Raw genomic sequence first — 26,047 nt, 5'->3', positions numbered from 1 at the left:
GAGGATCTAGAACTAGGGGTCACTAAAAATAATGGTTGCCCACTAAAACAGAGATGAGGTGAATTTTTTTCACTCAGAGGGTTGAGAGTTTTTGGAACTCTCTTCCTGAAACGGTAGTGAAGCAGAGTCTTTGAATATTTTTAAGGCATAAGTGGATAGATTCATGGTAAGCAAGGGGGTGCTAGGTTATCGGCAGTAGATGGGATGCAGATTTGAGGTTACTATCAGATCAGCCATGATCTTATTAAATGGCGGAGCAGACACGAGGGGCTGAACGGCCCACTTCTGTTCCTTGTTCATATGTTCCCAACGTCCAATGGCGGGAAACGCGGCCCACCATCAGCGGGCTGAGTGTACGATCGCAAAGTGATTTTACACTGCCATGAAACTGGTCGCGCCATATTGTCTGCTCATGCCACCAAAATGCCTGTGCCAATGGGCATAGAAAAATCACAGCCCTAGTGTACAGAGCAGTTGGCATCATCACACCCCTGTACTGCAGCGAGAACTGGACTATGTATCAGAGACTACAGCGCTGGAAAAATTCCACCAGCAATGCCTCTCCACATCCCCTGGTTTCAATGGGAGGACCATCGAACAAAAGCTACTGTCCTCCTTTAAGCCAATTCTACAAACATTCAGGCAAAACTCCTGCAAAATCAACTTTGATGGACTGCATACTATGGATAGCCAAAAATCATCATCAGGTCCTGTTTTCTCAACTCTCAAATGGCCAACATTCTGGAGAGGACAAAGGAAATGCTTCGAAGATTCTGAAGCTCTCTTTGAAGTGCAGCAAAGCATTGACATTAGTGGTTAGGAGGAACTTGCTACCAATTGTTTAGAATGGTGACAACCTGTCCATCAAGTTGCATCACACTGAGTTACAATGTCTTAATGAGGTGGTAGAGCAGAGCTGCAGAGAAAGGATGAAAAGGAAGCAAATCCTGCACTCCGGAACCCCAAATCTGGCACCTAGCTAGCAGAGATCAAGCAATATATTTATATTACTAATAAAATTGGTACTATGAAAGGGGTTTTATTGTTAGAAGAGGCTGGTGATAGTGAGAATTTACATTCAATGAGCTGTGCTAGGTATAACTTCAGCAGTTGTGTGTGCAGGGCAGGTCGGGTACAGCTAGGTCGTTGTCAGCTTACATGTAAAAACCAATGGTGCGTTTTCAGATGATATTGCAGAGGGGCAGCACGTAAATGCGAAATAGGAGGGGTTCAAGGATAGGTTCTTGTGGGACCAGACATAATAGTGCAGAAACAGGAAGAGAGCCATTTTAAATGATGCTCTGGATATAAATATACTAGGTGAGATTGGAACCAGGTAAGGGCAGTTCCCTCTAGCTGGATTGACAGTGAAGAGACATTGGAGAAGGTTGATATGGTCAACCATGTCAAAGGCTGTAGTTCGAGGAGGGAAAGTTTACTTTTGTCACAGTCACAAACTTATAAGTAACTTTGATGAAAAGCAGATTCGGGGCTGTGGCAGCACAGAAACCTGACTGGAGGAATTCAAACACAATATTCAAAGGAAGATAGGATAGATAGACAGAAACTATTTCAACTAATTGAGGAGTCTAGGACCTGCAACAGAGTCTAAAAATTAGAAATTAATCTTTCAGGAGTGAAAAAATTTGAAAGAGACCTTTCAGGGGCCATGTTGACAAGAGGCTAACATCTAGAAGGGCAAGAGTCATAAAACAGCAGGTGGTAAAACTTAAACAATGGACGACCTGGGCCTTTTGGTGGAAACATGACGCCTGCAATCCTTGTAGTAAGAGCAGTCCAGAGAGATGTTTTTGTTTTGTGAGTTAGAGTTAATTGGTTTAAAAGCATTCAGTAAAACCTGAAGGGTTGCAAAATCTGTTTCTTCAGATAATGGAAGAAATTTTAAATCAGGGATACTTAACCTAAAGGTCTGTTTGAGGACATCCTAGAATGCCACATCATCATGGAGATGGGTGGAGTTAGGGAGATTCTCTGGTTTCAATTTAAAGGGGTTTTGCTGAGTGTTATTGCAGCTTGGATTTTCTGTGTGATGCAGCTCATGGAGATAAAATAGCTGAAGTTATATTATTTATTCCAGAAAAAATAATTAGTTTGAGTATTGTCAAAAGAGAAATACACTTTTTAAAGAAGAATGTGAAAAGAAAATCCAAATTCAGAAAACACAATTTTGATCCTTCAGGTCCACTCCACCCAGAGGCCTTGTATGATTATTCTAATACAGGCTGCCCTCCCGTCACTTACTTTAAGGGGCAAGTTCTTCCTCCTCCCTCTCCTGAAGCTCCTACACCTCTTAATGGTTGCTAACAAATAGGTATTGATCAGTTCCCAATTTGGCTCTCTATAAGTAGGTATCAAATGACCCAAAAAATCAACGCACTGTAAATCTCAGAGACTATATTATGCTGGATTTTGACATTTGGGTGATTGAATATTTTGAAGGCACAATTCCAAATGCAGAATTCCAAAGTAAAAATATTTACTTAAATGCATACCCTCCAAAGTACTTGGATAACAACAAAATCTGATAATGCAGCAGGTCACACGACCAACAAAAGAATATTCAAAGCAACAAGGTCGTTCAATGATCAAAACTACAGTAAAACAGCCTTAGGTTTAAAAACAAATGGAACATACTTAATAGTTCTAAGATCAGTAAAAGCCAGATCAGCCTATACTGCAGCTTTCCCCGCCAAATTTGATACCAATTACATTTGACCCAATTACATTTTTGCTCCAAAGACAGAATCTTGTTTAAGTATCAAAACTCAAAATCAGGTCAGCATAACTATCTCATTACATCACAACCACTGGGTTTAAGCCTAGATCCTAGAATTATATCAAACCCATTTATTTCTACTTGTAGTTAGTCTACCTAGTTAAGTTAATAAAATGCTGGAAATACTTAACAGGTCAGACAGCATCTGTAGAGAGAGAAACAGAGTTGACATTTCAGGTTGATGACCTTTCATCAGAATCTGACAAAGAATAAAAGGACTGCCACTTTCCCTCTCTGCACTGATTTCCCACTTGCGCCAATTACTTTAGCACCCTGTTTGCGAAGCACTCATTTCCCAAGCACTGTGTTCCACACTCTTGAAGTATAGTATTCTCATCACAGGAAGCAATATATACTGCCACTTCAGCAAACTTATAGAAAGGAAAAAGTTTGCAGAAATGGTTAGAGGACAAGTACATAATGTTAGACTTACAGAATGCCTATCCATAAATAATGGGAGACTTAAACAATTTTGAATGCAAATCTTCACCTTATAAAATCTATAAAGTACCAATTAGTGTTGCTGGAGATAACTGAGGAGGCGAAATAGGAATAAAATTCACAATGAGTACAGAGGCTCAATTCTGCAAAAAAAAAGCATTCCAGAAGTGATTAGCTACACAGACTAGTATTTCACTCAGTATGACTATTGTAAAAGGAGCCATTTTTCATGGGATCATCACAAGGTCCGAGTATTAGATTTATGACCATGATTGAAATTGTCTTAATCAGAAAATGCAAACATCTGCTGCACACCTGTACCAGAGAAGCAATTTATTCTTGATGAGCATTTCTGAACAGTTTCATGGTTCCTTCATGCTTTAGACCTTAGACTACTTGACTGACCAAAGTGTTCCACAGTCCATTCTGTAATAGAAAAGTGCTGAAGCAGTAACAGGGAGTTGAATTGTTGCCCACCATAGCATGTCATTGCATTCACCACCCTGCTCAAAAAGGGACATCTTGAACTCATCACACATATCTTACAGAACACAGCACAAAGTCAGGCCATTAGGCTATGCTTACATTCCATTCAAGTTACCTTCCATTCCATCTACCGTATCTCATCCTTTCATATATTTTGATTCCTTTTTCTCTTGTATTCATCCAGTTTCCTTTTGAAAACACCCAAGCTATTTAACTCAACCACTTCCTGTGGTCTTGTACATTTCAGAATTCTAAGACACAAAAACACATTACCGGTCACAACCCTGGGGGACAGCTTACCCTCCATATACATGAAGGCGGCATGAGGGTAGCTTTCTCTTATGAGGCTAACAGAAAATAGGATCTTTCAACCACACAGCATAAAAGCTGAAGTTCCATCTTAGTTCAACAATACAGGCAGCTTTTCAAGCTTGCATATATGGAAAATAAATAAAAACAGGAACAAGAACATCTGAGTACTAAGGTAAGGAATTAGTATGCAGAATGTGAAAAACAAGTACTGATAACAATGCCTGAAGCAAATAATCTGTGTTTGATTCATCTTTTGTCCCCAAGAATTGTATTTTCACAGCTGTGGGGAAAATAGCTATTTATGATGACTTTAAGGGCTTGGAGCCAAAACAGGACATCAAGGTGGACTTATATTTGCCACGAGCATTCCTAAGGCTAAGCCAATTTCATGTTGGCTCGCATTAAATGGACTTTTGCTTTTCATGGCAGATCAATTTTATACAATTGCAACACTGACTGGTCATTCAGCCCAACCTGCCCATGCCAGCGTAATGGTGCACATTAGCCTCCTCCTATAATTCTTCATCTAGCCACATCAGTGTAATTAATCTTCTATTTGAGTATTGCTGAAAAAAAGAGACATGCTGTTGAAGCTTATCATCTTGCACACATCAGGTCAGACACAAGAGTACCAAATAGCATCAAAGCTATCCTGCAGGATAACGGCTCCCCCAATCAGATTATTGCTCGCTGTATATCATGCAAACTTCTAGTCCTGTAAAGTTCCCAGCCCACCTCAGATTACCCTGGTAGGGTAAGGTGTCTCAAAATCTTTGAACAATAAATGAAGCTGCCATTTCACAATACTTCTATACAGCAGTATTCTATGTAGTATGCATAGTAGTATTCTCCACTAACAGGATGCTGCTGTCAAGCCAAAAAAACATCTGTATACCACATTACTTATTTGTAGTAGGTGAATTTCAGTGCTGGTGAGATGCCAGATATATAGGCCATATATCCCAACGGCTGGTCAATCGTATCAAACGGCACGTCCCTTCAGCTGTTCGTAACAGGCAGAGTATTGACCATACCCAACCAGCCGGTGCTTGCAAAACTCGGAGCATAGCGTCAACATCAAATGTAATTCCACAACTGGGCAACATTTCCTAAACAATTCTGATTGTGCTGAGAATTACACCAATAACCAATTTATCATCAATCATGTTCACAGTGTGGCTCATTTACACGTGCTAGAAGCTACATATACTCATACAGGGCCTTGTCCTTTGCAAACAAAATAAACATGTCCACGAATTGCACCTTTCTCAAATAAACAAAAGCTTGGGGGACAGCCACTCCCTGGTTCATTCTCCATGGCAATGCCTTGACAGGAGTCAACTTGTCTGGTTTGAACAAAAGTTTGGCAGTTAACTGTTCCCTGGTGCATTCTCCATGGCAACGCCTCTACCAATCAGAATCCACTTGCCAACCAATCAGCCCCCTCTTCTTGTGCAGTATAAATTGTTGTTCCCATTGAGATTTGGTATTCTTCCTCTGTCCTGATGAATGCAAGACAAAAAGATTCGACAGCTTCTCTCTTTTTTTAAGCAAAGCTCGAGTTCTATACTATCAAGCGACTAATCTTCTATTCCTTTCTCCCTCATATTTATCTAGCTTCCCCTTATAATGCATCTGTTATTCATCACAACTATTCCTCACAATACCAAGTTCCACACTCTAACCACTCTTCTGGGTAAAGAAGTTTTCCTGAATTCTCTATTGGATTTATTAGTGACTATCCATACTTATGACCCCTAGTTTTGGTCTCTCTCAAGTTCTCTATATCTGCCCTATCAAATCCTTTCATATAATCTTGAAGACCTTTAATAGGTCAACCTCCACCGACCCTTCCAGCTTTCTCATTTCTAGAGAAATGAATGCTAGCCTGTCAGTTCTAGTATAATTCTTGTTAAGTTCTATTGTAACAATGGAATCTGTACCACGATCTTTGCTCCTCTATTTCATTTGGACTTTTATTTCCCAAGGAAAATATGGCCTGCTCATTCTTCCTACCAAAATGTACCAAGCCAATTACAGACACAATCTGCAAGTTATTCACGTCTTGGATTTTGTGGCAGTCATCCTCGGTATTAACAATGTTGTACTGCCCCCACCTTACCCCAACCAATTTGGTATTGGCCATAAATTTTGAAATTGTACTTTAGATTCCAGAGTCCAAATTATTTACATAAATTGTGAACAACAGCCCCAGCATCAACCCTTGCTAAGCACCACTACCCATCTATTGAAGTTTTAGTGACTACCCTTAACCCCAACACTTATCTATTTTTTAGCCAGCTTGCTATCTATTTTGATGCTTGTCCTGAGTCCACAGGCTCTGATCTTAATCATGAGTCTGCCACTGGGTAACTTTTGAGAGATGCAAACACAAGTGAATTAATGCACTGTTACCTCATAAGTGGACAGAACTCAAGTTTCAAGAAAAATTTCAGATGAAGTCAGACAACTCAACAATTAAATGATAAAATTCAGTCAGCCAAGTTTCAAGCTTCATAATGCCAAGTACCAAAATTAAGTCCAAAAATTATATGATTTTAAGAACAAGAAATTTAAGATTTTAAGAGGCCCATATTTGAAAATCAAACAAGAGCATAGTAACGCTCATAAGCAGCATTTTCAGTCCCATTTGGGGAAAAACTCAGTCAAAATGCCTACTTACCCAGATCTTTCACATAGAAGCAACTTCACAGCTGTACATTTACCTCCTACAGGTGTGCAATATAGCATAGCTTCTAGGTGAACTGTGATCAGGTTTATTGAGACTCTGAACCAAATAAAATTATCTTTTCCAAATGCCACTAAAATGAAATATGTTCCTGAATGTTGTGTGTTTATTTACCACTAATGGGGAAGGAATAATTAACCAAATGTTCAAGAACCAGTTCCGACAGAAAATGAATCAGATCTGGTAATTTTTAAACAACAGCTCACAGCTGTTTAACAGAAGTTTAACAGGTCTAAGAATTAGGCTTTTATAAAACAGGATTACTACAGAATCGGTTCAAAAGAAAATTATGTGCTAAATTCAGAATCCAGAGCAAATGGAATGCCTTCAGATCATTCCCTGTTTTCAGACTAAAAGATTTTGGATAAATAGTTGTTTGGTCATACAGAACTGGAGTATTGCTTGAAAAAAAAGGCTTGTCGAAGCTTTTCATCTTGCACTCATCAGGGCACTCTAGGAATACCTACATAAGGGGTAAACAACAGTTTATACTGTATGTGGGGAGAGCGCTGATTGGTTGGCAAGTGGCGATGCCATGGAAAATGACTGACAGTTAATTGCCAAGCATTGTTCAAAATTTAAATCAGAGCTTGACCCCAATTCCTCAGGGCAATGCCTTGACCAATGAGTCAGCGAATGGCTGTCACTTATTTTGTTTAGCTGAAACAGGCGCAATGTATGCACATGTTCTGTCTGCAAAGAACAGGGTCCTGTGTATTAATATATGTAGCTTCCAATGCGCCATACTGCAAGCCCTGAGTGACAACCTGGTTGTCAGCGTAATTCTTAGCACATTGAGGATTATTTAGCAAATGTTGTCCAATTGCAGAATCACATCTGTTGGACACTGTTTTGAGTTTTGCAAGCACAGGCCTGCTTGGGTACGGTCTTTACCCTGCCCGTTGCGAACAGCGGCTGGGATATGCTGTTTGATACAATCCGCCAGTTTTTGGGACGTACAGCCTAGCATCACACTGGCACCCAAACTCATACCACATTACTCATTTGTGCGATAGGCAGAACATCTTTTTGGCTTGAGGGCAGCATCCTGTTAGTGGCAAATACCACTCAAGTTGCTACAGCATAACAGCAGGGTGAAACAGCTAGCTTTACCTGTTGCTCAAATTTTTTGAGATACCTTGCCCTTCCAGGGTAATTTGAGGTAGACTGGGCACTTTTCAGGACCGAAAGTAACGGCCTTTGGCCCGTTCATGAGTTTGTGAGATTATACAGCGTGAAATGATCTGATCGGGGTAGCCATTATCCTGTAGGGTGCCTTTGATGCACCCTATTTCAGCATCAAGCTTGCATGGTGAGCACATGGCTCGGGCCCAATTTATAAGGTTGCCGATAAGACCAATCTTATAGCGTGTGGAACTGTAAGAATCCCAACGCATATACTGGCCAGTGAAGGTAGGCTTGCGGTAGACCGTGGTAGAGAATCTCCTCGCAGATTTCTCAGATAGTACGTCAAGGAAGGGGAGTTCATTTGACTGCTCCATTTCATAGGTGAATTTGAGCACAGGATGGAGCCCATTAAGACATGTAAGGAAATTGTTACATGCAGCTGTAGCTTATCTTCACTGGTCAATATACATGTTGGGATTATTACAGGTCCACAAGATATAAGATTGGTCACAGGGCCCTGTTCTTTGCAGACAGAAAGAATATGTACACACATTGCGCCTGTTTCAGCTAAACAAAATAAGTGACAGCCATTTGCTGACTCATCCCTCAGGGCAATGCCTTGACCAATCAGGGTCAAGCTGCCTGGTTTAAATTTCAAACAATGCTTGGCTGTTAACTGTTAGTCACCATCAGTGGTGCATTCTCCATGGCAATGCCACTTGCCAGTCAGCACTCTCTTCACACAGTATAAATTGTTGTCTCGGTATTGATATTCTTGCGAGTGTCCTGATGAGTGCAAGACGAAAAGCTTAGACATGTCTCTTACATCAGTAAGACTCAAGATTTTGGATAATTAGGACTCAATGGTCCAGTCATTCAAATTGTCAAAAAGCTCCACAAACTGATGGAAGTTAATCAAAGCTACATTTAACATATTAGCGGAGACACCTAAAAATAAAAGGGCAGGTGCGAAAAAGTTCGACCAACAATTGTGATAAAGGTACAAGGAAGTTGAAAATGGATTTTGAAAGCTTGATCCCAGACAAAAATAACTACTGAATTGATATGAACGAGTTCAGGCTATTAAATCCCCCATGATGAATCAGTTGAGCGGTTTCCATATTATCAACAAGTATGGTTTCAATTGAATGTGAAATATTAAACATTGTATCCATTAATAAGTGTCAGTCCCTGATAACTACAGTAGTATCCACAGAACAAACATGTCTAAGCTTACGGAGCACATATAGCAAATAACTACAATCAAAACCTGGTATACCATCAATTCAGAGCCAATTCATGATGTTCTTAACCTGAAAGTGAAGGGCTTCTCTTAATATCCATATAAAATCAAAAAGGTCAGTTTTAAATACCTTAGGTCCTCAGAGTGCTGTTCCATGCCTCAAATAATATGCTGACTTTTTTGGTACATTTCTGGCTGAGCAGCTGAACTTGGCACACAACTTCTGCACAGGGCACAGAAAGTTGAAATATAATGGCTTCTATCATCTTGGCATACAGAGGCTTCTCTGAGGACTTAAGTCCTCAGAGACTTAAACCTCACTCAGTTTCTTGTTTTCATTAAACGATCTATAGAATGTCAGAAGTGAAATTCTCTTAACTGGTCAATTCTAATTACTGGAAAATCTGAGCCAGTTTGCATTACATGCTGGTGGTCAAAACTTTATTCAATATGTTTGGGCTGTAGACTCACTTTGAGAGTCCCTGGAAGTAAACCCTTCTGATGCTCATTCCGTTCTTTGAAATCCTCTCGAGACATATTTCTCCATTTCAAGGCACTTACATATGTTCGTGAAAAGTTAACCCAAGACAATTCAGACTAAACATGTGGCAGATAACAAAGAAGGTGGTGTGAAATTCAGAAATCATCGGTCATAGAAAGTTGAAAAAGCTTCAGGATAGGTTCATAGGCTGTAAGTGTTTTTTTAATTCATTCATGGGATGTAGGTGTTGCTGGCTAGACCAGTATTTATTGGCCATCCTTAATTACCCTTGTTCAGAGGGCATTTAAGAGTCAACCACATTGCTGTGGGTCTGGAGTCACACATAGGCCAGGTCAGGTAAGGACTGCAGATTTCCTTCCCTAAAGGACATTGGTGAACCAAGTGATGGCCATCAGACTTTTAATTCCACAATTTTGTTGAATTCAAATTTCACCATCTGCCACATTACCCTAGGTCTCTGGAATACCAGTCCAGTGACAATACCACTGTGCCACCGCCTCCCCTTATTTGGTAAACCCAAATGCGATAGCACTGTGCAAAAATACATAACAGATATCTGTCCAAAGACATCAAGTAATGATCACCATACGTCACCTACATCTCTCCTTTCCATCACTCAAGGGTCTTTGATAGAAAGACCTCCCACTACATTGCAGCAGTAGAATGAATCAAAGTGTATGCAATAGAAATAAGTAAATATAAAGTCCCACACTAAGACAAATACCTGTGGTCTTACCAGAGTTAAGTATTTGGAACAACACTAGAACCGCAAGAGAAAAAGTATCAACTGATCTTCCTCAGCCATATAAGGAGACATTAACTTTTTTTTAAAAAAAGTATTCTCAGGATACAGGGGCCATTGGCCAGAGGGGCATTTATTTTCCAACCCTATCTTCTTCAAGTAGTTCAATACAACGGAGTTGCTTGCTGGATCACTTCAGAGTCAATCACTTTGGTATGGCAGTGTAGACCAGACCAGAAAAGGGCACCAGGATGTCTTTGAAGACATTAGTAAATCAGTTAATTTTTTCAACTCAACAGCTCAATGTCACTTTCACAGGTATTATGATCTGGTTAGGGTCAATATCTCTCTGACATGCTAACATTCAGAATTAACAATGAGGTAGATATGAATTAACAGACAAATTGTGGCTCAACACACCACACGACACATTAAAAGGGCAGATGCAGCCAAGACAGATCCCATAGATTTCTCAGCAACCCACCCAGATGTCAGTGCCCACTGTGATTCACAAAATCTCGTTAAAATTCTGTCACTCTCAGGAGGGATTTCAACTCTTCACTTTCGAAGATGTAGCCTCTGAATTCCCCCAAAAACCACGCTGATTCAGACTGCCTCAACAATTGCTCATCTTCCAATGGTTCAATCTTTTCTCCTGAGACTGCGTTCCACTGGATTGACATAGCTGCACTCACTCCTCTAATTACTGGCACACTTCCAACTCTATCACAGGCCACTAGCTTCACTAAGCTGGCACTGCTTCTGGGCTTCTCCCAACTCCAATCTCCTGGCTGCAATGAGCTATAAAAGGCTCCCTGGGGTTCTGAGCCCTAACCCTCCCCAACATGGAACCAGCAACCTTCTCCATCCTCTCAGCTTCCCAGGACTTCTCCTGAGCTCCAAAAGCACCAAATGGCTCCCAGGGCTACCCTGTGAGCTGCAATCCACAGAAGGTCCAAACTGTAACCCTCAGCTGCACCAAATAACCCCCAGTGCTTTGTTGAGCCCTAACTGCCTGAGCTTGTTAACAGCAGCATCTTTTCTGTATGGAACGTCTTCCCCTGCTGCCGAACATACACTCCCAACAAACACACAGTTAAACTGAAACCAGGGAACCTTCTTAAGCTCCACCCATCTTCATGATGACATAGCCTTTCAGGGTTCAATGAATGCTTTTCAATTAATTTAGCTCTAACTCCAAAAACAAAACATCCCTCTGGACTGCATTTTTTGGTTAGCAGTGTAGACACCACGTCTCCAGTTCTCCAGCTGCTGTTTTAGGAACTTACTTATTTAGCTGTTAACCCCTTAAGTCAACACAGCCCCTACCTGTTAAGTGTAGACTCCAAGCTGCTTTAGTTGTATTTACCCTATTTTCTACAGTTAAACATTAATCTTCCCAGAATTAAATATCACCTTAAAAATGTTAACATGAACCAGATATTCATGACAGGTTACAGCATTTTAATTCCAGGTATTTTAAAACCGAATATAAATTCACAAACTGTCATTAAAGAGATTCTCTGGAATAGTCCCGGTCCCTGGATTACTAATGGATTACTATTTGCTTCAACAAATAGCAGACCAAATCCCTGCCTGGTGTGGAGTATTTATGCTTCTTTCTAGATTTAGATGATAGCATTAACTGTGAAAGCTCACACCTGTACAAAGCAAAGCCATACTTTCCACTCACACCCCAGGAGCACTTCCAAGCATTCTGTCTTAACATGTTAATTTACAAGGAATAAATGCATCTTTGACACATTATAGTTTTTACCCTGTTGGCAGATAAAAATATTTTAGATAGCCACTAGCTGAAATAGTTCCAAAATGGAGCCTACAGCCTACAACTTGGTGCAGGCCTGTAGCAAAAGCACCTTACCTTCATAAAATCACATGATAGTAAATGTTCCAGTGACCAGGACTACTCCAGAGAACCTCTTCAATGGCAGTTTGCTAATTTATATTCAGTTTTAAAATACCTGGAATTAAAATGCTGTAACCTGTGTCATGAATATCTAGTTCATGGTTCATATTAACATTTTTAAGGTAATGTTTAGTTCTGGGAAGATTAAACGTTTAACTGTAGAAAATAGGGTAAATACAACTAAAGCAGCTTGGAGTCTATTACACTTAACAGGTTGGGGCCATGTTGACTTAAGGGGTTAACAACTAGGTCATACAGCCCGACGAGCCTGTTCCACCATTCAATAAGACTATGATCTTTGACCTTACCTCTTCTTTCCTGATCAATACCCATATTCCTTGATCTCTTCAGAGTCCAAAAATCTAATCATTCTCAGCCTACTTAGCAACTAAGCATCAATAGACATCTGGGGTAAAAAAAAATCCAAAGCTTCACAATTTTGAGTGAAAATATTTCTCACCTTATTCCTAAATGGCTGACCCCTTATCATGTCACTCTGCTCCCAGTTCTTGATTCTCCAGCCAGGGAAAACAGGCTCTCAGCATCTACCCTGTCAAGCCTCTCAATCTTGTCATTCTTTTACACTCTAAAGGAATATAGGCCTATTCTACTTGATCTCTTGTCCTGGGACAAGCCTTTCACCCTGGCACAAGCCTCTCAGCCCGGGAATCCATCTAGTGAATCTTTCATTGCACCCCATCTAAGGCTAGTATATCCTTCCTTAGGAACAGGGGCCAAAACTGTACACAGTACTCAGGTATGGTCTCACCAAAGTCCTGTACAATTTGGGCAAGACTTCTTTACTCTCTACTCCAACTTGTTACAATAAAATGTCAACATACCATTTGCCTTCCTAATTGTTGTACTTGTGCATTAACTTTCTTCTCAATTCTCAGGTCACAGACTCTAAACGTTAGCTCTTTCTCCACAGATGCTGCCACGCACAAGCATTTCCAGCATTTTCTGGATTTTTTTAAATTTCAGATTTCCAGCATCTGCAGTATTTTGCTATTGTATTAACTTTCTGTTTTGTGTGAAAGGACACCCAAATTACTTTAAATGCCAACATTTAACAGTTTTTCATTTTTAAAAAAATATTCTGTTTTTCTATCCCTCACATTCTACTCTGTCACCTTCTTGCCACTCATTTAACCTATCTGTATCCATTTGCAGACTGTGTCCTCTCAACTTACTTCTCCACCTAGCTTTGTATCATCAGTAAACTTGGATGCATTACACTTGGTCTCTTCGTCTAAGTTATTAACTTAGATTGTAAATGGCTATAGTCCCAGCATGATCCTTGCAGCACCCCATTAGTGACAGCCTGCCAACCTGCAAATGACCAGTTTATCCTACTGTTTTGTCTTTCAATTAATCCTCTATCCATGAGGTACCCCAACTCCACGAACCCTCATCTCGTACAAAAACCTCTCTTACGTCACCTTACTGAATGTCTTTTGAAGTGCAAATATTCTACATACACTGGTTCCCTTTTATCCACCCTGCTGGATACATCCTCGAAAAACTCTAGAAGATTTGTCAACCTCTATTTCCCTTTCATCTCTGACTAATCATATTATGATTTTCTAAATACCATGTTACTACTTCCTTATGAATGGATTTCAGCATTTTCCAGGTTAATCTGATGTCAAGTTAACTGGTCTGCAGCCCCCCCATTTTCTCTCTCCCTCCTTTATTGAATAGTAATGTTACATTTGCTGCTTTCTAACCCACTGGGACTATTTTAGAATCCAGAACATTTTGGAAGATCACCAATGCATCCACTTCACTGTAGCCACCCTGTTTTAGAACCCTAGAATATAGGGTACTTAATTCCAAGGATCTGTTGATTTTTAATGATATTAATTTCTATAGTACTATTTCTTTAATATTAATTACTTTAAGTACCTCACTCATTAGACCCTTGATTCCTCTCTATTTCTGGTATCTTTTTATGTCTTCTACTGTGCAGGCATAGAAAATATTTGTTTAACGTCTCTGCCATTTTCTTATTTCCCATAATCCTTCCTGTCTCAGCCTTGAATGAGGCCTACTGTAGATAGGCTTCCCTGGCTGAGGACAGCAAGAAATTTAGCCGCATAGTGGCTGCTAGGGAGGAGGAATAAAGTAATTGGCCACAGGGGTCATCAGATCAAACCTGATGGTGAGGCTGGAAGCAAAGCAAGAGTTCTGAAGGCAGGACTGAAATGGCCAAGAAGAACTTAAGGATGGTTTGGGTCACATGTCCAGAAGCACTCAGGAATGGGTCAGATTAGACAATGGCAGGATCACTAGGCCTGCAAAGGGACATGTTGATAGGAACATTTCTGAAAAATAGTACAACACAAGTCTTTGGTTGGTAAACAAAGAGCATGGCAATTAGTAGGTTTCAGAAAAATTCGTTGCAACAATTTGAATGTTAGCCCCACAACTCTCAAAACTGGTGACAATTTGAACCATTTAGAAAAGCTGACTGTTTTCGTGCAGTGTGAAATATTAGACAGACAGCACCATTACAACAGTGGTTCAGTGGGAGAAAGTTGCAGCACAAGCACACAAAAAACATATTTTGCCATGCTGATTTGCTGCTGGTACTGAACTGGTGACAGTTAAACCATCTCTAAGAGCATTTACTGTAAATTTAAATTTTAAAGTGTTTCCAGACAATGTAAGAAAATTACAATTTTACACTTCACTATTTGTTGTATTGCTATACAACTGCCTAGCTGTTTATCTGTGGTGCTCAAAGGACAATTTGGTGCCTAAACAAACCAAATTGAATTGTAGCCAAAAGTGAAACCCATTTTATTTTTCTTGCAGGACAAACATAACTCAAAATCCTAAAATAAGATGGAACAGTTGTCTGAAAGCATTACCAAATTTTACTAGAGGCTGCTAAGTGAACAAAGTAAATGAAATAGCCAACATCAGAGGCAGAAATCACCTACAGGATTATATCCCACACATTTTTGTTCTTGAGCTTCTCTCCTACCTCTTGTCCATGAGATCTGCCTCCTGCTTCCTCAAACCTATTCCCAATAAAATTCTGACCACAATTTCCCTCCTTAGTCCTCATATTAACAGTCCTCTCTTCAGTTTCTGTCTCCTGCAAATCTAACATGACCACCACTCTTCTCAAAAGAAAAACCCTTGTGTCTACTGTCCTTGCCAACTACTACCCCATCTCCAATCTTCCTTTCCAAAGTCCTTGAACATGTTGTCACCTCCCAAATCTGTGCCCATCTTCCCAGAACTTCATGTTTCAATTGTTCAAATCAAGTTTCCATCATGCCACAGCACAAAACTGCTCTCAAAGTCACCCTATGTGACTATGACAAAGCTTAACTACATGTCCTCACCCTGCCTGCAACCTTTGACACGGCTGACCTCATCATCCTCCTCCAATGCTTTTCCACCATTGTCCAACTGGGTGGGAATGCATTCACCAGGTTAATTCCTATTTATTCAATCGTAGTCAGAGTATCACCTGAAGTGGCTTCTCTTCCTGCTCCTGCACTGTTCCCTCTGGTGTTCCCCGAAGATTTATCTTTGGTCCCCGAGTTCTCATCTACATGTTGCCTCTCGATGGCATCAACCAAAAACAATGTCAAGTTTTCACATGCACACTGACGACACTGAACTCTACCTCACCACCACCTCCCGACTCCTCCAGTGTCACTAAATTACCAGGTTGCTTGTCTAACAGCCAGTATTGGGTGAGCAGAAATTTCTTCCAATTAAACTGGGATGACTGAAGCCATTATCTCAGTCCCTGTGGCACAAACTCTATAACCTGGCTACTGACTTCATTTTTCTCTCTGGTAGCTGTCTGAGGCTGAACCAGGGTGTTCACAACCTTGGGGTCACATTTGACCCAGAGATGAATTTCCAACAACATACTTGCACTAAGACCGCCTATTTCTACCTCCACAACATCGTCCAATTCGCAAATGCCTCAGCTCATCAACTGTTGAAACCTTAATCCATGCCTATATTAGCTCTAAACTTGACGAGACCAATACACTTATGGATAGCCTCCCACATTCTACCCACCCTAAACTTGAGGTCATTCAAAACTCTGTTGTCTGTGCCCTCATTTGCTACACATGCCCTTTTTTGCAGCATGTCCTGTTCACCTAACACCCCAATGCTCCCTGACCTACAATGGTTCCAGTTTAAGCAATGTTTCGATTTAAAAAATCTCACTTGCTTTCAAATCCCTCCATGACCTCGCCCCTCCCTTCCTTGACCAAGCTTTTGGACATCTGCTTTCAAAATCACCTTATGCAGATTGGTGGCTAATTCTGCTTTACAAAATTTCTGTGAAGCACCTTGGGACAACTTATTATGTTACAAGTTACTGTTGTTGAAGTCAGTTTCATATCAAACCCCACATTTTGACGAAGTTCAATCCTTACCCAACTTTTAAAATTCTGAATATTAAGTTTTCTTTTTCCATAAAAAATTGGTCTTGAATAGACCATTTCCCTTCAAGAAGCTGCACTTTCTACCAGCCAACTCAGTCATCAAAACTATGGAAACAAAGAACACAGTTGCATTTATATAAGTGCCCTTCACATGAGGTTTTGCTAATAATTAATTACTTTTGAAGTGAAGTGAACTACTTATGTAGTTAAAATGAGCAGTTTGTGCTAAGGTCCCACAAACAGCAATGAAATAGATGACCAGTTAAACTATTGCTTATGGTATGAGGGATAAATGTGAGTCTAGACACAAGAAAATATTCTTTTAATTCTGCCATGAGATTTTTTTTTTTAAAAGTCCAAAATAATAGGCAAATGGGGCTTTGACTTAACGTCTCATCTGAAAATTTCTGAAAAGACAATGCAGAACTCCTTCAGTACAGCACATGTCCGTACAGGGTCAACCAGACACATGCACACATTTCCACTGTATTCCATGACCCAGTTTATATGCTGGCTGTAAACTCCAAATACCTAACTAACTCATGATCTTATGGCTCAGAAGCATGAGGGTTACCACTGGGTAAACCGCAATGCACCCTGAATTATTGAGATGCCTCCAGTTTTTAGTGTTTTGAATTTCAGGATACACAATTTCTTAACTACATCAACTAGTTTAAACTAAGAAGTGAACTATTCATTTTCTAATCAAGATTGTGACTCTAGCCAAATACATCTCTGCAATTTCACATTTGTCACAAATTGTACAAAGTGACTATTAAAAGTAATAATTTTCAAACTCATTTTTTTACAGTTTTATCCTGAAACTAAAATTAGCTCACCAACTTAATGTAATGTTTTAAGAATCCAGAGTCAACCAGACACATGCACACATTTCCATTGTATTCCATGACCCAGTTTATATGCTGGCTGTAAACTCCAAATACTTAACTAACTTTTTACTTTATCCACCACTCTACTGGAAAAAGTGAACAATAAGCACATTAATAGGACTTTGTTTCTCTCACACTCCAATGTTTATTTATTCCTTTGATGCAAAATAACATTTTTTTTCATTTATCCTTATAGTTCCTGGAGCTGCACCCAATTTCTCTTTCCTGTATTCTTTCTACAGCATCTATATTGGCTTCCAGACCCAGAGGAACCAGTATTTTATAGATTTATATAAATCCAATCTTCTATTACCTGGAGATTTTTATTCCAAATCTCAGCATATCCTTCATAAAAATATTGCCAAGGTACATTAAAATTACCTGTCAAATACCACTCAAGTCCTTCTTAGTTCACTTTTGAGAAAGAATTAAAAATAGACTCAAGAGATATATCCCTTAAACCACTTGTTCCACTTAGAAAATAATTCCCCAAACTACATATTATAATTATTTCCAATATTTTCTCCAAAAATAAAACAGCCAACATTTCAAGATCTTGGCTTCATCAAAAGAATCCTTTCTGTAGTCCATAGTAATTCCTTAAATTTCTGTCTTTTGCCTCCGCTTCCCAAAAGCTGAATATCTTTGGAGACATATGACTAAATGCAAGCAGTTAATAGATTTGGAATAAAACCAGCTTTCTTCACAGCTATACATCTAGTCATCCTAGCTTCACATTTGGTTGGATAGTTTAGCACAATGGAAACAAAAACATCAATTTAGATCACTGCTACATCTTATTCTTCTTCCCCTCAACTGTCAATCTTTTCATTTGAGGTCAACTAATTAACAGATTCCCAACCCCCCACCCCACCCAAGAAATATTTGAAGTTTGGACTTTAAGTGCACTCCTACTTTTATAAATGATTCACTTAACATTTATAAAAAGGATTTTAAAACTAGAATTCACTGTGTTCCTTTCAAAAGTCAAGACTGACATTTGCTTTATTCAATAACACCGCATCACACACACAAAAATAATAATTCTCTGTGGTACGAACTGTTACATGTAAACTTCTGCTTACCAATACATTGGAGCAGGAAGAAAACACTTGGGTTTGTTCCATCTGCAATCATCTATAAAGCAATATCCAGACATGCTGTATCTATTGGTTCCATGTGTCCCAAACTTTCACTACACAAGTCCACTGAACATACTTCTAATCATTTATTAAAATGTACAACAGTGAAGGCCAAAATACTATTTTTAAAAGAAACTTTAGCCCCAGAAACCAGGGTGCTGTAAGAGGAAAACAGTAATATGGATACCATAATTTAATTTTGAAAAATGCAAACGCATTCCACACTCTAGTTTTACAGGTTAAAATTAATTCTAAAAAATTCAAACTAAACTCAAGATAACAAATTCCATACAAGGCCATTTCAATGTAAAATAAATTATATTCTTTGGCTATGTCATCAACGTAACAACCTAGAGTCCTAGTTAGCCTTCTTTAGCCTAGAAAGTAATTGTAACATACACTTGACATGTATTGAAATGAAGGTTTGCAATCCAAATGGTTCAAAGAACTTATGCAATCAGTAACAAGTGACATAGGCCAGAACAATCCCAAGTGCAACTCACAATTCAATACTGCTGAGTTATGGATATATGACCCTTGTTTTCAAATCCCTCCATGGGGTTGTTCCTCCCATACATCAGCACATCTCTGATTTTAATTGCTCCATCATTCCTGGCTCTACCTTCAGCTGCCTGTACCCCATGCTCTCAAATTGCATTCCCCAAGCCCCTCCCCTCTGTTTTAAGACAGTAGAAGAAAGACAATTAAGGTCTACACTCCTGATGACTATTGAGTGATCCTGACTGGAAGTTGACATCTGGATATTGGGCAAAGACAGACTTGGGCTCGTGATGCCTGCTGTTGAACAGACAACCAATACACACCAATCTTCACACTTCAAAAGTGACTAGTTGGGCAACTTTCAAGGGAACAGCTAATCAGCATCTGAGGCTACACCTTAGCAAGCAATGAACATTTACATGGGATTGTGTGTTGGCGCATGGGAAGAAATGAAGTCAAGCTCACCCAATAAGGAGCAACTTCATGACAGTAACTGCAGCTCAGTGCAAAACATGAGGTGGCTTTTCTTACCATCTCCTACGGCTTGGGAGGTCCTCCGAGGATCCAGGCATAAAATATATCCTTGCCACTAATTCCATTTCTCTACCTCAGCCATCACCTCACTACTCTGGCCCCCTCCCACAACCCTTTCTCCAGTACATCGATGACTGCTTCGGTGCTGCCACATGCTCTCATCTGGACCTGTAATAATTTATTAATTTTGCTTCCAATTTCCACCCCTCCATCATTCTCACATGGTTCATCTCTGACACTTCCCTTCCCTTACCTCTCTGTCTCAATTTCTGGTGATAGACTGTCCACCAATATTCATTACAAGCCTACCGACTCCCACAGCTACTCCTCACACCCCGCTTCCTGTAAGGACTCCATCCCATTCTCTCAGTTCCTTCGCCTCCGTCGCATCTGTTCTGATGATGTCACTTTCAAAAACAGTTCCTCTGACATGTCTTCCTTCTTCCTTAACCGAGGTTTTCCACCCATGGTGATTGGCAGGGCCCTCAACCATGTCCGGCCCATCTCCCGTGCATCCGCCCTCACACCTTCCTCTCCCTCCCAGAACCATGATAGGGTCCCCCTTGTCCTCACTTATCACCCCACCAGCCTCCGCATTCAAAGAATCATCCTCTGCCAAATCCGCCAACTCTAGCATGATGCCACCACTAAACACATCTTCCCTTCACCCCTCTTGGTGGCATTCCACAGGGATCGTTCCCTCCAGGACACCCTGGTCCACTCCTCCATCACCCCCAACACCTCAACCCCCTCCCACGCAACCGCAGAAGGTGCAACACCTGCCCCTTTACTTCCCTCCTCCTCACCGTCCAAGGACCTAAACACTCCTTTCAAGTGAAGCAACATTTCACTTGCACTTCCCTCAATTTAGTCTACTGCATTCGCTGCTCCCAATGCGGTTTCCTCTACATTGGAGAGACCAAACGCAGACTGGGTGACCGCTTTGCAGAACACCTTCGGTCTGTCCGCAAGCATGACCCAGACCTCCCTGTTGCTTGCCATTTCAACACACCACCCTGCTCTCATGCCCACATGTCCGTCCTTGGCCTGCTGCAATGTTCCAGTGAAGCTCAACGCAAACTGGAGGAACAGCACCTCATCTTCCGACTAGGCACTTTTCAGCTTTCCGGACTGAATATTGAGTTCAACAACTTTAGATCATGAACTCTCTCCTCCATCCCTTTCCCCTTTCCGATCCCCCTTTTTTCCAATAATTTATATATATTTTTCTTTTCCCACCTATTTCCATTATTTTTAAATGTATTTCCATCCATTGTTTTATCTCTACCTTTTAGCCTATTTCGATCCCTTCCCCCTACCCCACCCCCACTAGGGCTATCTGTAACTTGCTCGTCCTGCTTTCTACCCTTAATGTCACCATCAGCACATTTCTTAGCTAATATCACCACCATCAACACCTCTTTGTCCTTTTGTCTATGACATCTTTTGGCAATCTCCACCTATCACTGCCCCTCTATCCAGCTCTACCTGTCCCACCCTCCCCTTAAACCAGCTTATATTCCACCTCTTTCCTATTTTTCCTTAGTTCTGATGAAGAGTCATTCAGACTTGAAGCGTTAACTGTATTCCTCTCTGCTGATGTTGTCAGACCTGCTAAGTGTTTCCAGGTATTTTTGGTTTTGTCAACTATTCCGATGCTCTCTTGGCCAGCATCCCAACCACCACTTCCTCTCATTCAAAACTCCACTACTCCTATCCTATCTCAACAAGTCCCACTCACCCATTACCTTTTCCTCACCAACTTGCATCAACGTTCAGTCCCCAAATATCTCTCTTACCTTTCTGATAAATCCTTTCATGGGTTTGCATCTCCCATCTCTATAACCTCCAGTACTACAAAGTTCCTCCACCTCAATATTCCTCTGATTCCAGCCAGTTATACAAACCTCCCGAAGCTCCCTCTCCTCCTTTAAGATCCAACATAAAACCCATTTTTTAAAACAAATCTTTTGGTCACTGCTCTTAATAATCAGCCCCATTGTGCTCAAACAGAAAACATCAGTTTACTGGAGTTCATAACCATTAACATACAGTACAGTACAGTAAGGAAAGTAAGTAGACTTATATTGCTATGACACCCCCTATGTTCCAACAACACCCTAGATAACAGAATCTGAAACTTGAGAAATTAAACAGGAAAACCTTAATGTTTAATTCACTTTTGTGATCAATTTCTAATTTTAGACAGAACCAATTTGGCACTCAGTTCCATTTTTTCGACATGAGGCTGAATCTTTCACTACCATGACAAACAAAATGACAAGCAGTCATTTTTTAAAAAATCATAAAAATACACTAAAGTAGTGTGGTTCTGAAACATTTTCCATCTAAAAATTTGTTGACCAAGCTACAAGATCCAAGCACAACGTTTGGAACACTTCTGAGAGGTGGAATAAACACCAATCTTTTAAATAGGAGCAAACTACTCGCTAATGAAGAAAAACTGGTAAATGTTGTATATTTACGTTAAAAATGTCGACTTGAAATTTTGTTTTCAAAGTCTTTCAGCAAGGGGCTTTCCTACAGTCCCCTTAATGCCAAACCCTTACTCGCAATAAGCACATGAGAATATGTGATTGTCCCAACTTTTAATTATGTCCCGACACATGCATGCATTCACAACCTTTCGCATCGTTTTCAGTGCCCTCTTGATTTCCTATTTCTCGCACATGCGCCCAGCGGTAAATAATGCAGACTCCAAATTACACTTTAGTTTCTTAAATCACGTTGTCGATCTGAGCTAAAGCGATATAACTTCAACGAATTTGAAAATGAAAATCGAAGCGGCTTTAAAAAAAAATCACAAGATTTGTTCAAATACATTTTTCGTGCTAATTCATAGCGAATGTGAAAGTAACCGTGATTGTGGGGGGGAGAGAGAGAGAGAGAGAGGAGTTTGATAAATCGCATAAAACAATTATTATTATTCAAACCCGGGAGCTGAAGATTTTTTAAACCATGAAGAACTTTTGAACGCACGAACACCATCGGTACAATATTTCAATTTTATTCAGGGTGGGGTAGGAAATGATGATTTAAGGCAAAGCACGCCTGCAGCACACGCTGCTGTTGCTGCTATTCTCAAGACGAACAGCAGGGCAGGGGGGGGGGGGTTGGATGTTATTCATCTGCCCTCATTTTATTATAATTAATAGCCTGTACTTTTTGTGTCTGCTCTATTAAGTCTTCTCACGACGACTCAGAACGAAGCCACTTCCCTTCCAATCACCGCTCTCCTTCACTGACCCCTATATTAATTTAACCCCTTGAATAAAAGTATTTGGGATGGGGGGGGGGGGGAGGATGAACACGACAGTTTTAGGCTATTTCGCCACACAATTCAAAACTCACCAGGATCGTAGTCAGGGACAACCGCCTGATATTGGGAGCCCACTCGCATTCCTCCACCTGTAACAAGTAGTCAACATACATTTCCATTAAAACACGTCGACAAACCCATGTCAGCGCATTGAAATAAACCGTGATGATTTTTTTTTTAAAAAAAAGAAAGTCAGTTCTAGGCTAATGCCAGTTACCATGCTCGTCATCCGAGCCGCTGCTCGCTTCTTCCCACGAGTTGTTGCCGTTGGTCGTCGTCGCCGTCGCCGTCGCCGCCGCCGCCGCTGCCACCGCCGCCGGGGCCGCTGCTGATGCCGCTGCCGCCGCCGCAGGAAAACTTTTCGCCCCGTTCCTGCCTCTCCTCTTGCCCGAGACCTCGGGCCCTTTCTCGATCATGGTCGGCATTGTTGCTCCTGTGCGGCCAGAGCTGCCCGGTCGTCGTCGTCGTCGTCGCCGCCGCGATGCCCCCTTTTGTTGTGGCGAAACACTTTCTTGTTGTTGAACTTTCCTCCTGCCCAGGTTCAGCTTGCCTGTCAGAGTGAGTGTCAGCGCCTCTGGTGTGTGAGCGGTGCTGGTGTCGGCGGCTTTAACACACACACTCAGTCACTCACTCTCTCTCTGTTCCCCTCAGCCTCCGGCGCTGCTCTGCGCTTCCCTCGAAACAGCAGCCGCCACACACGGCCCTGCGCACCCCAACCTGATTGCTGCTCATCGATCCCCCTCCCGATTGGACGCCTCTCTCCGCTCGGCGCACGACCCCTCACGCTATTGGCCAGTCCGCGTGTCCATCAAACGGGGGCGTTTTGGACTTCCCGTCGCCAAGTTCGGTTGAGCGCGCACTCCTGGACGTGGTTTCCAATCACTCCGCCACCAACACACATACTCAGCAAATCTACTTTTTATTCTCTTGTTGTACTTTTACATGATGCACCAGCTCGGATAAGAATTAAACATTTTATTAAAAAATAACTGTATAATGTTAGTAATGTACGATACACGTCTTTGACGAAGAATATTGGTCATATTTTAAGAACTATTTATTCTTGCGGAGGACTTTAAAATGAACACAAGCTGCCTAACAGAGGAATTGTCTTTATTTAAAAGAAATATTAAGTTTTATTCACCTATTCCTCTATAATTACAGTTAAAGGTGTAAGTAAAATTATTCCATAAACAGGGAGTTAGCATTGAACTGAAACATTTGCTATCTTTCAAAAGATAAAGTCGTAGCCGCGAAGAAGTGCTTTTTAAAAGGCTTAAAGTTATGTGTTTCATCATTGCTCTTATTTAAGCTGATTACATAATAAATTATTATTTGACATCTCTACATCTAGAAAGTCAAAGGCATTAAAGAGGACTTTAATGTACTATAGGTCCATAAATGCTGGAAGATTGTTCGTGACTTAAAGGGTCCTACATCTCAGGGTCTCACTATAAAATGCCCATGTTCAAACTACGAGTGAATTTAATAAAAATTTCTAATAAATACTGGATTAAATATTTGTCAGACGTGTATCATTCCCATTCCTTTGTTAAAACACGCAATGCATGATGGTTTTAATATTGCAATGCAAATATTTGGTTACATCATATCCAGGAGCAAACTCCTAATAGTTTAGCATAGATTTTAATGTTGCAACATTAGATGTGTGACGGTTGAGACATACAAGGGTGATATGGTATTTGATACTTTCTGTTGGGCAAGCCTAAAAAGCCTCAGTTCAGCATTAGGCTGTCCCCAGCATCACTCAGTTGCTTGCAATGGAGGAAGCAATTAAAGATGTAACGTAACAGGGATGCAGCATTACTCTGTTCAGAGTGTAGTAAACAAAAACGATACCTTGATCGTCTCCTTGAGAGCCTTGTGATGCATCAGTAACCCATATAAATCTTTTTAAACATTGAATTTATTTCAGCTGCCCTTGTCTCATTACAATTTTATCAATAACTATGAAAATACATTGGATATATAAGACGTAGGAGCAGAAGTAGACCATTCAGCCCATCGAGTCTGCTCTGCCATTCAATGAGATCATGGCTGATCTGATAATCCTCAACTCCACTTTCCTGCCTTTTCCCCATAACCTTTGATTCCCTTACTGATTAAAAATCTGTCTATCTCAGCCTTGAATATACATAACAACCCAGCTTCTACAGCCCTTTGTAGTTAAGAGTTCCACAGATTAACTATGTTCTGAGAGAAATTCCTCCTCATCTCTGACTTAAATGGGTGACCCCTTACTCTGAGATTATGTCCTCTGGTCCTAGGCTCTCCCATAAAGGAAAACAACCTCTCAGTATCTACCCTGTCAAGCCCTCTAAAAATCTTATATGTTGCAATAAGATCGCCTCTCATTCTTCTATACTCCAATGAGTACAGGCCCAAACTACTCAACCATTCCTCAAAAGAAAATCCTCCCATACCCGGGATCAACCTAGTGAACCTTCTTTGGACTGCCTCCAACGACAGTGCATTTTTCCTTAGATAAGGGGACCAAAACTGTTCACAGTATTCTAGGTGTGATCTAACTAGTACCTTGTATAGTTTTAGCAAGACTTCCCTATTTTTATACTCCATTCCCTTTGAAATAAAGGCCAACATTCCATTTGCCTTCCCTATTGCACGTTGAACTTGTATGCTAGCTTTTTGGGATTCATGCATGAGGATCTGCAAATCCCTCTGTGCTGCAGCTTTCTACAGTCTTTCTCCATTTAAGTAATATTCAGCTCTTCTATTCTTCATGCCAAAGTGCATAAACTCACATTTTCCCACATTATATTTCATCTGCCAAGTTTTTGCCCACGCACTTAACCTGCCTATATCCCTCTGTAGACTCTGTGCCATCCTCATCATCTGCCTTCCCAC

General features: G+C 40.6%; 1 protein-coding gene across 5 annotated transcripts in view; it reads right to left on the bottom strand.

Moving 5' to 3' along the window:
* rcor1 (REST corepressor 1) overlaps positions 1-23,860 on the bottom strand; it is a 148,215-nt gene extending 124,355 nt beyond the window's left edge. For 4 of the 5 annotated variants that reach the window (XM_078562414.1, XM_078562417.1, XM_078562415.1 and 1 more), the window contains exons 1-2: positions 23,379-23,860; positions 23,194-23,250 (exon numbers count right to left, since the gene is read on the bottom strand). In XM_078562414.1, the coding sequence (XP_078418540.1) occupies positions 23,194-23,250; positions 23,379-23,586 (265 nt within the window). In that variant the 5' untranslated portion in view covers positions 23,587-23,860. The remainder of the gene's footprint in view (positions 1-23,193; positions 23,251-23,378) is intronic. The other variant, XM_078562418.1, reaches the window with a different exon arrangement.
* Between the last annotated feature and the right edge of the window lie 2,187 nt (positions 23,861-26,047).

This window comes from Cetorhinus maximus, chromosome 18 (genome assembly GCF_964194155.1).
Source record: "Cetorhinus maximus chromosome 18, sCetMax3.hap1.1, whole genome shotgun sequence".
Taxonomy (NCBI): Eukaryota; Metazoa; Chordata; class Chondrichthyes; order Lamniformes; family Cetorhinidae; genus Cetorhinus; species Cetorhinus maximus.
This window is presented reverse-complemented; position numbering and strand designations above follow the sequence as displayed.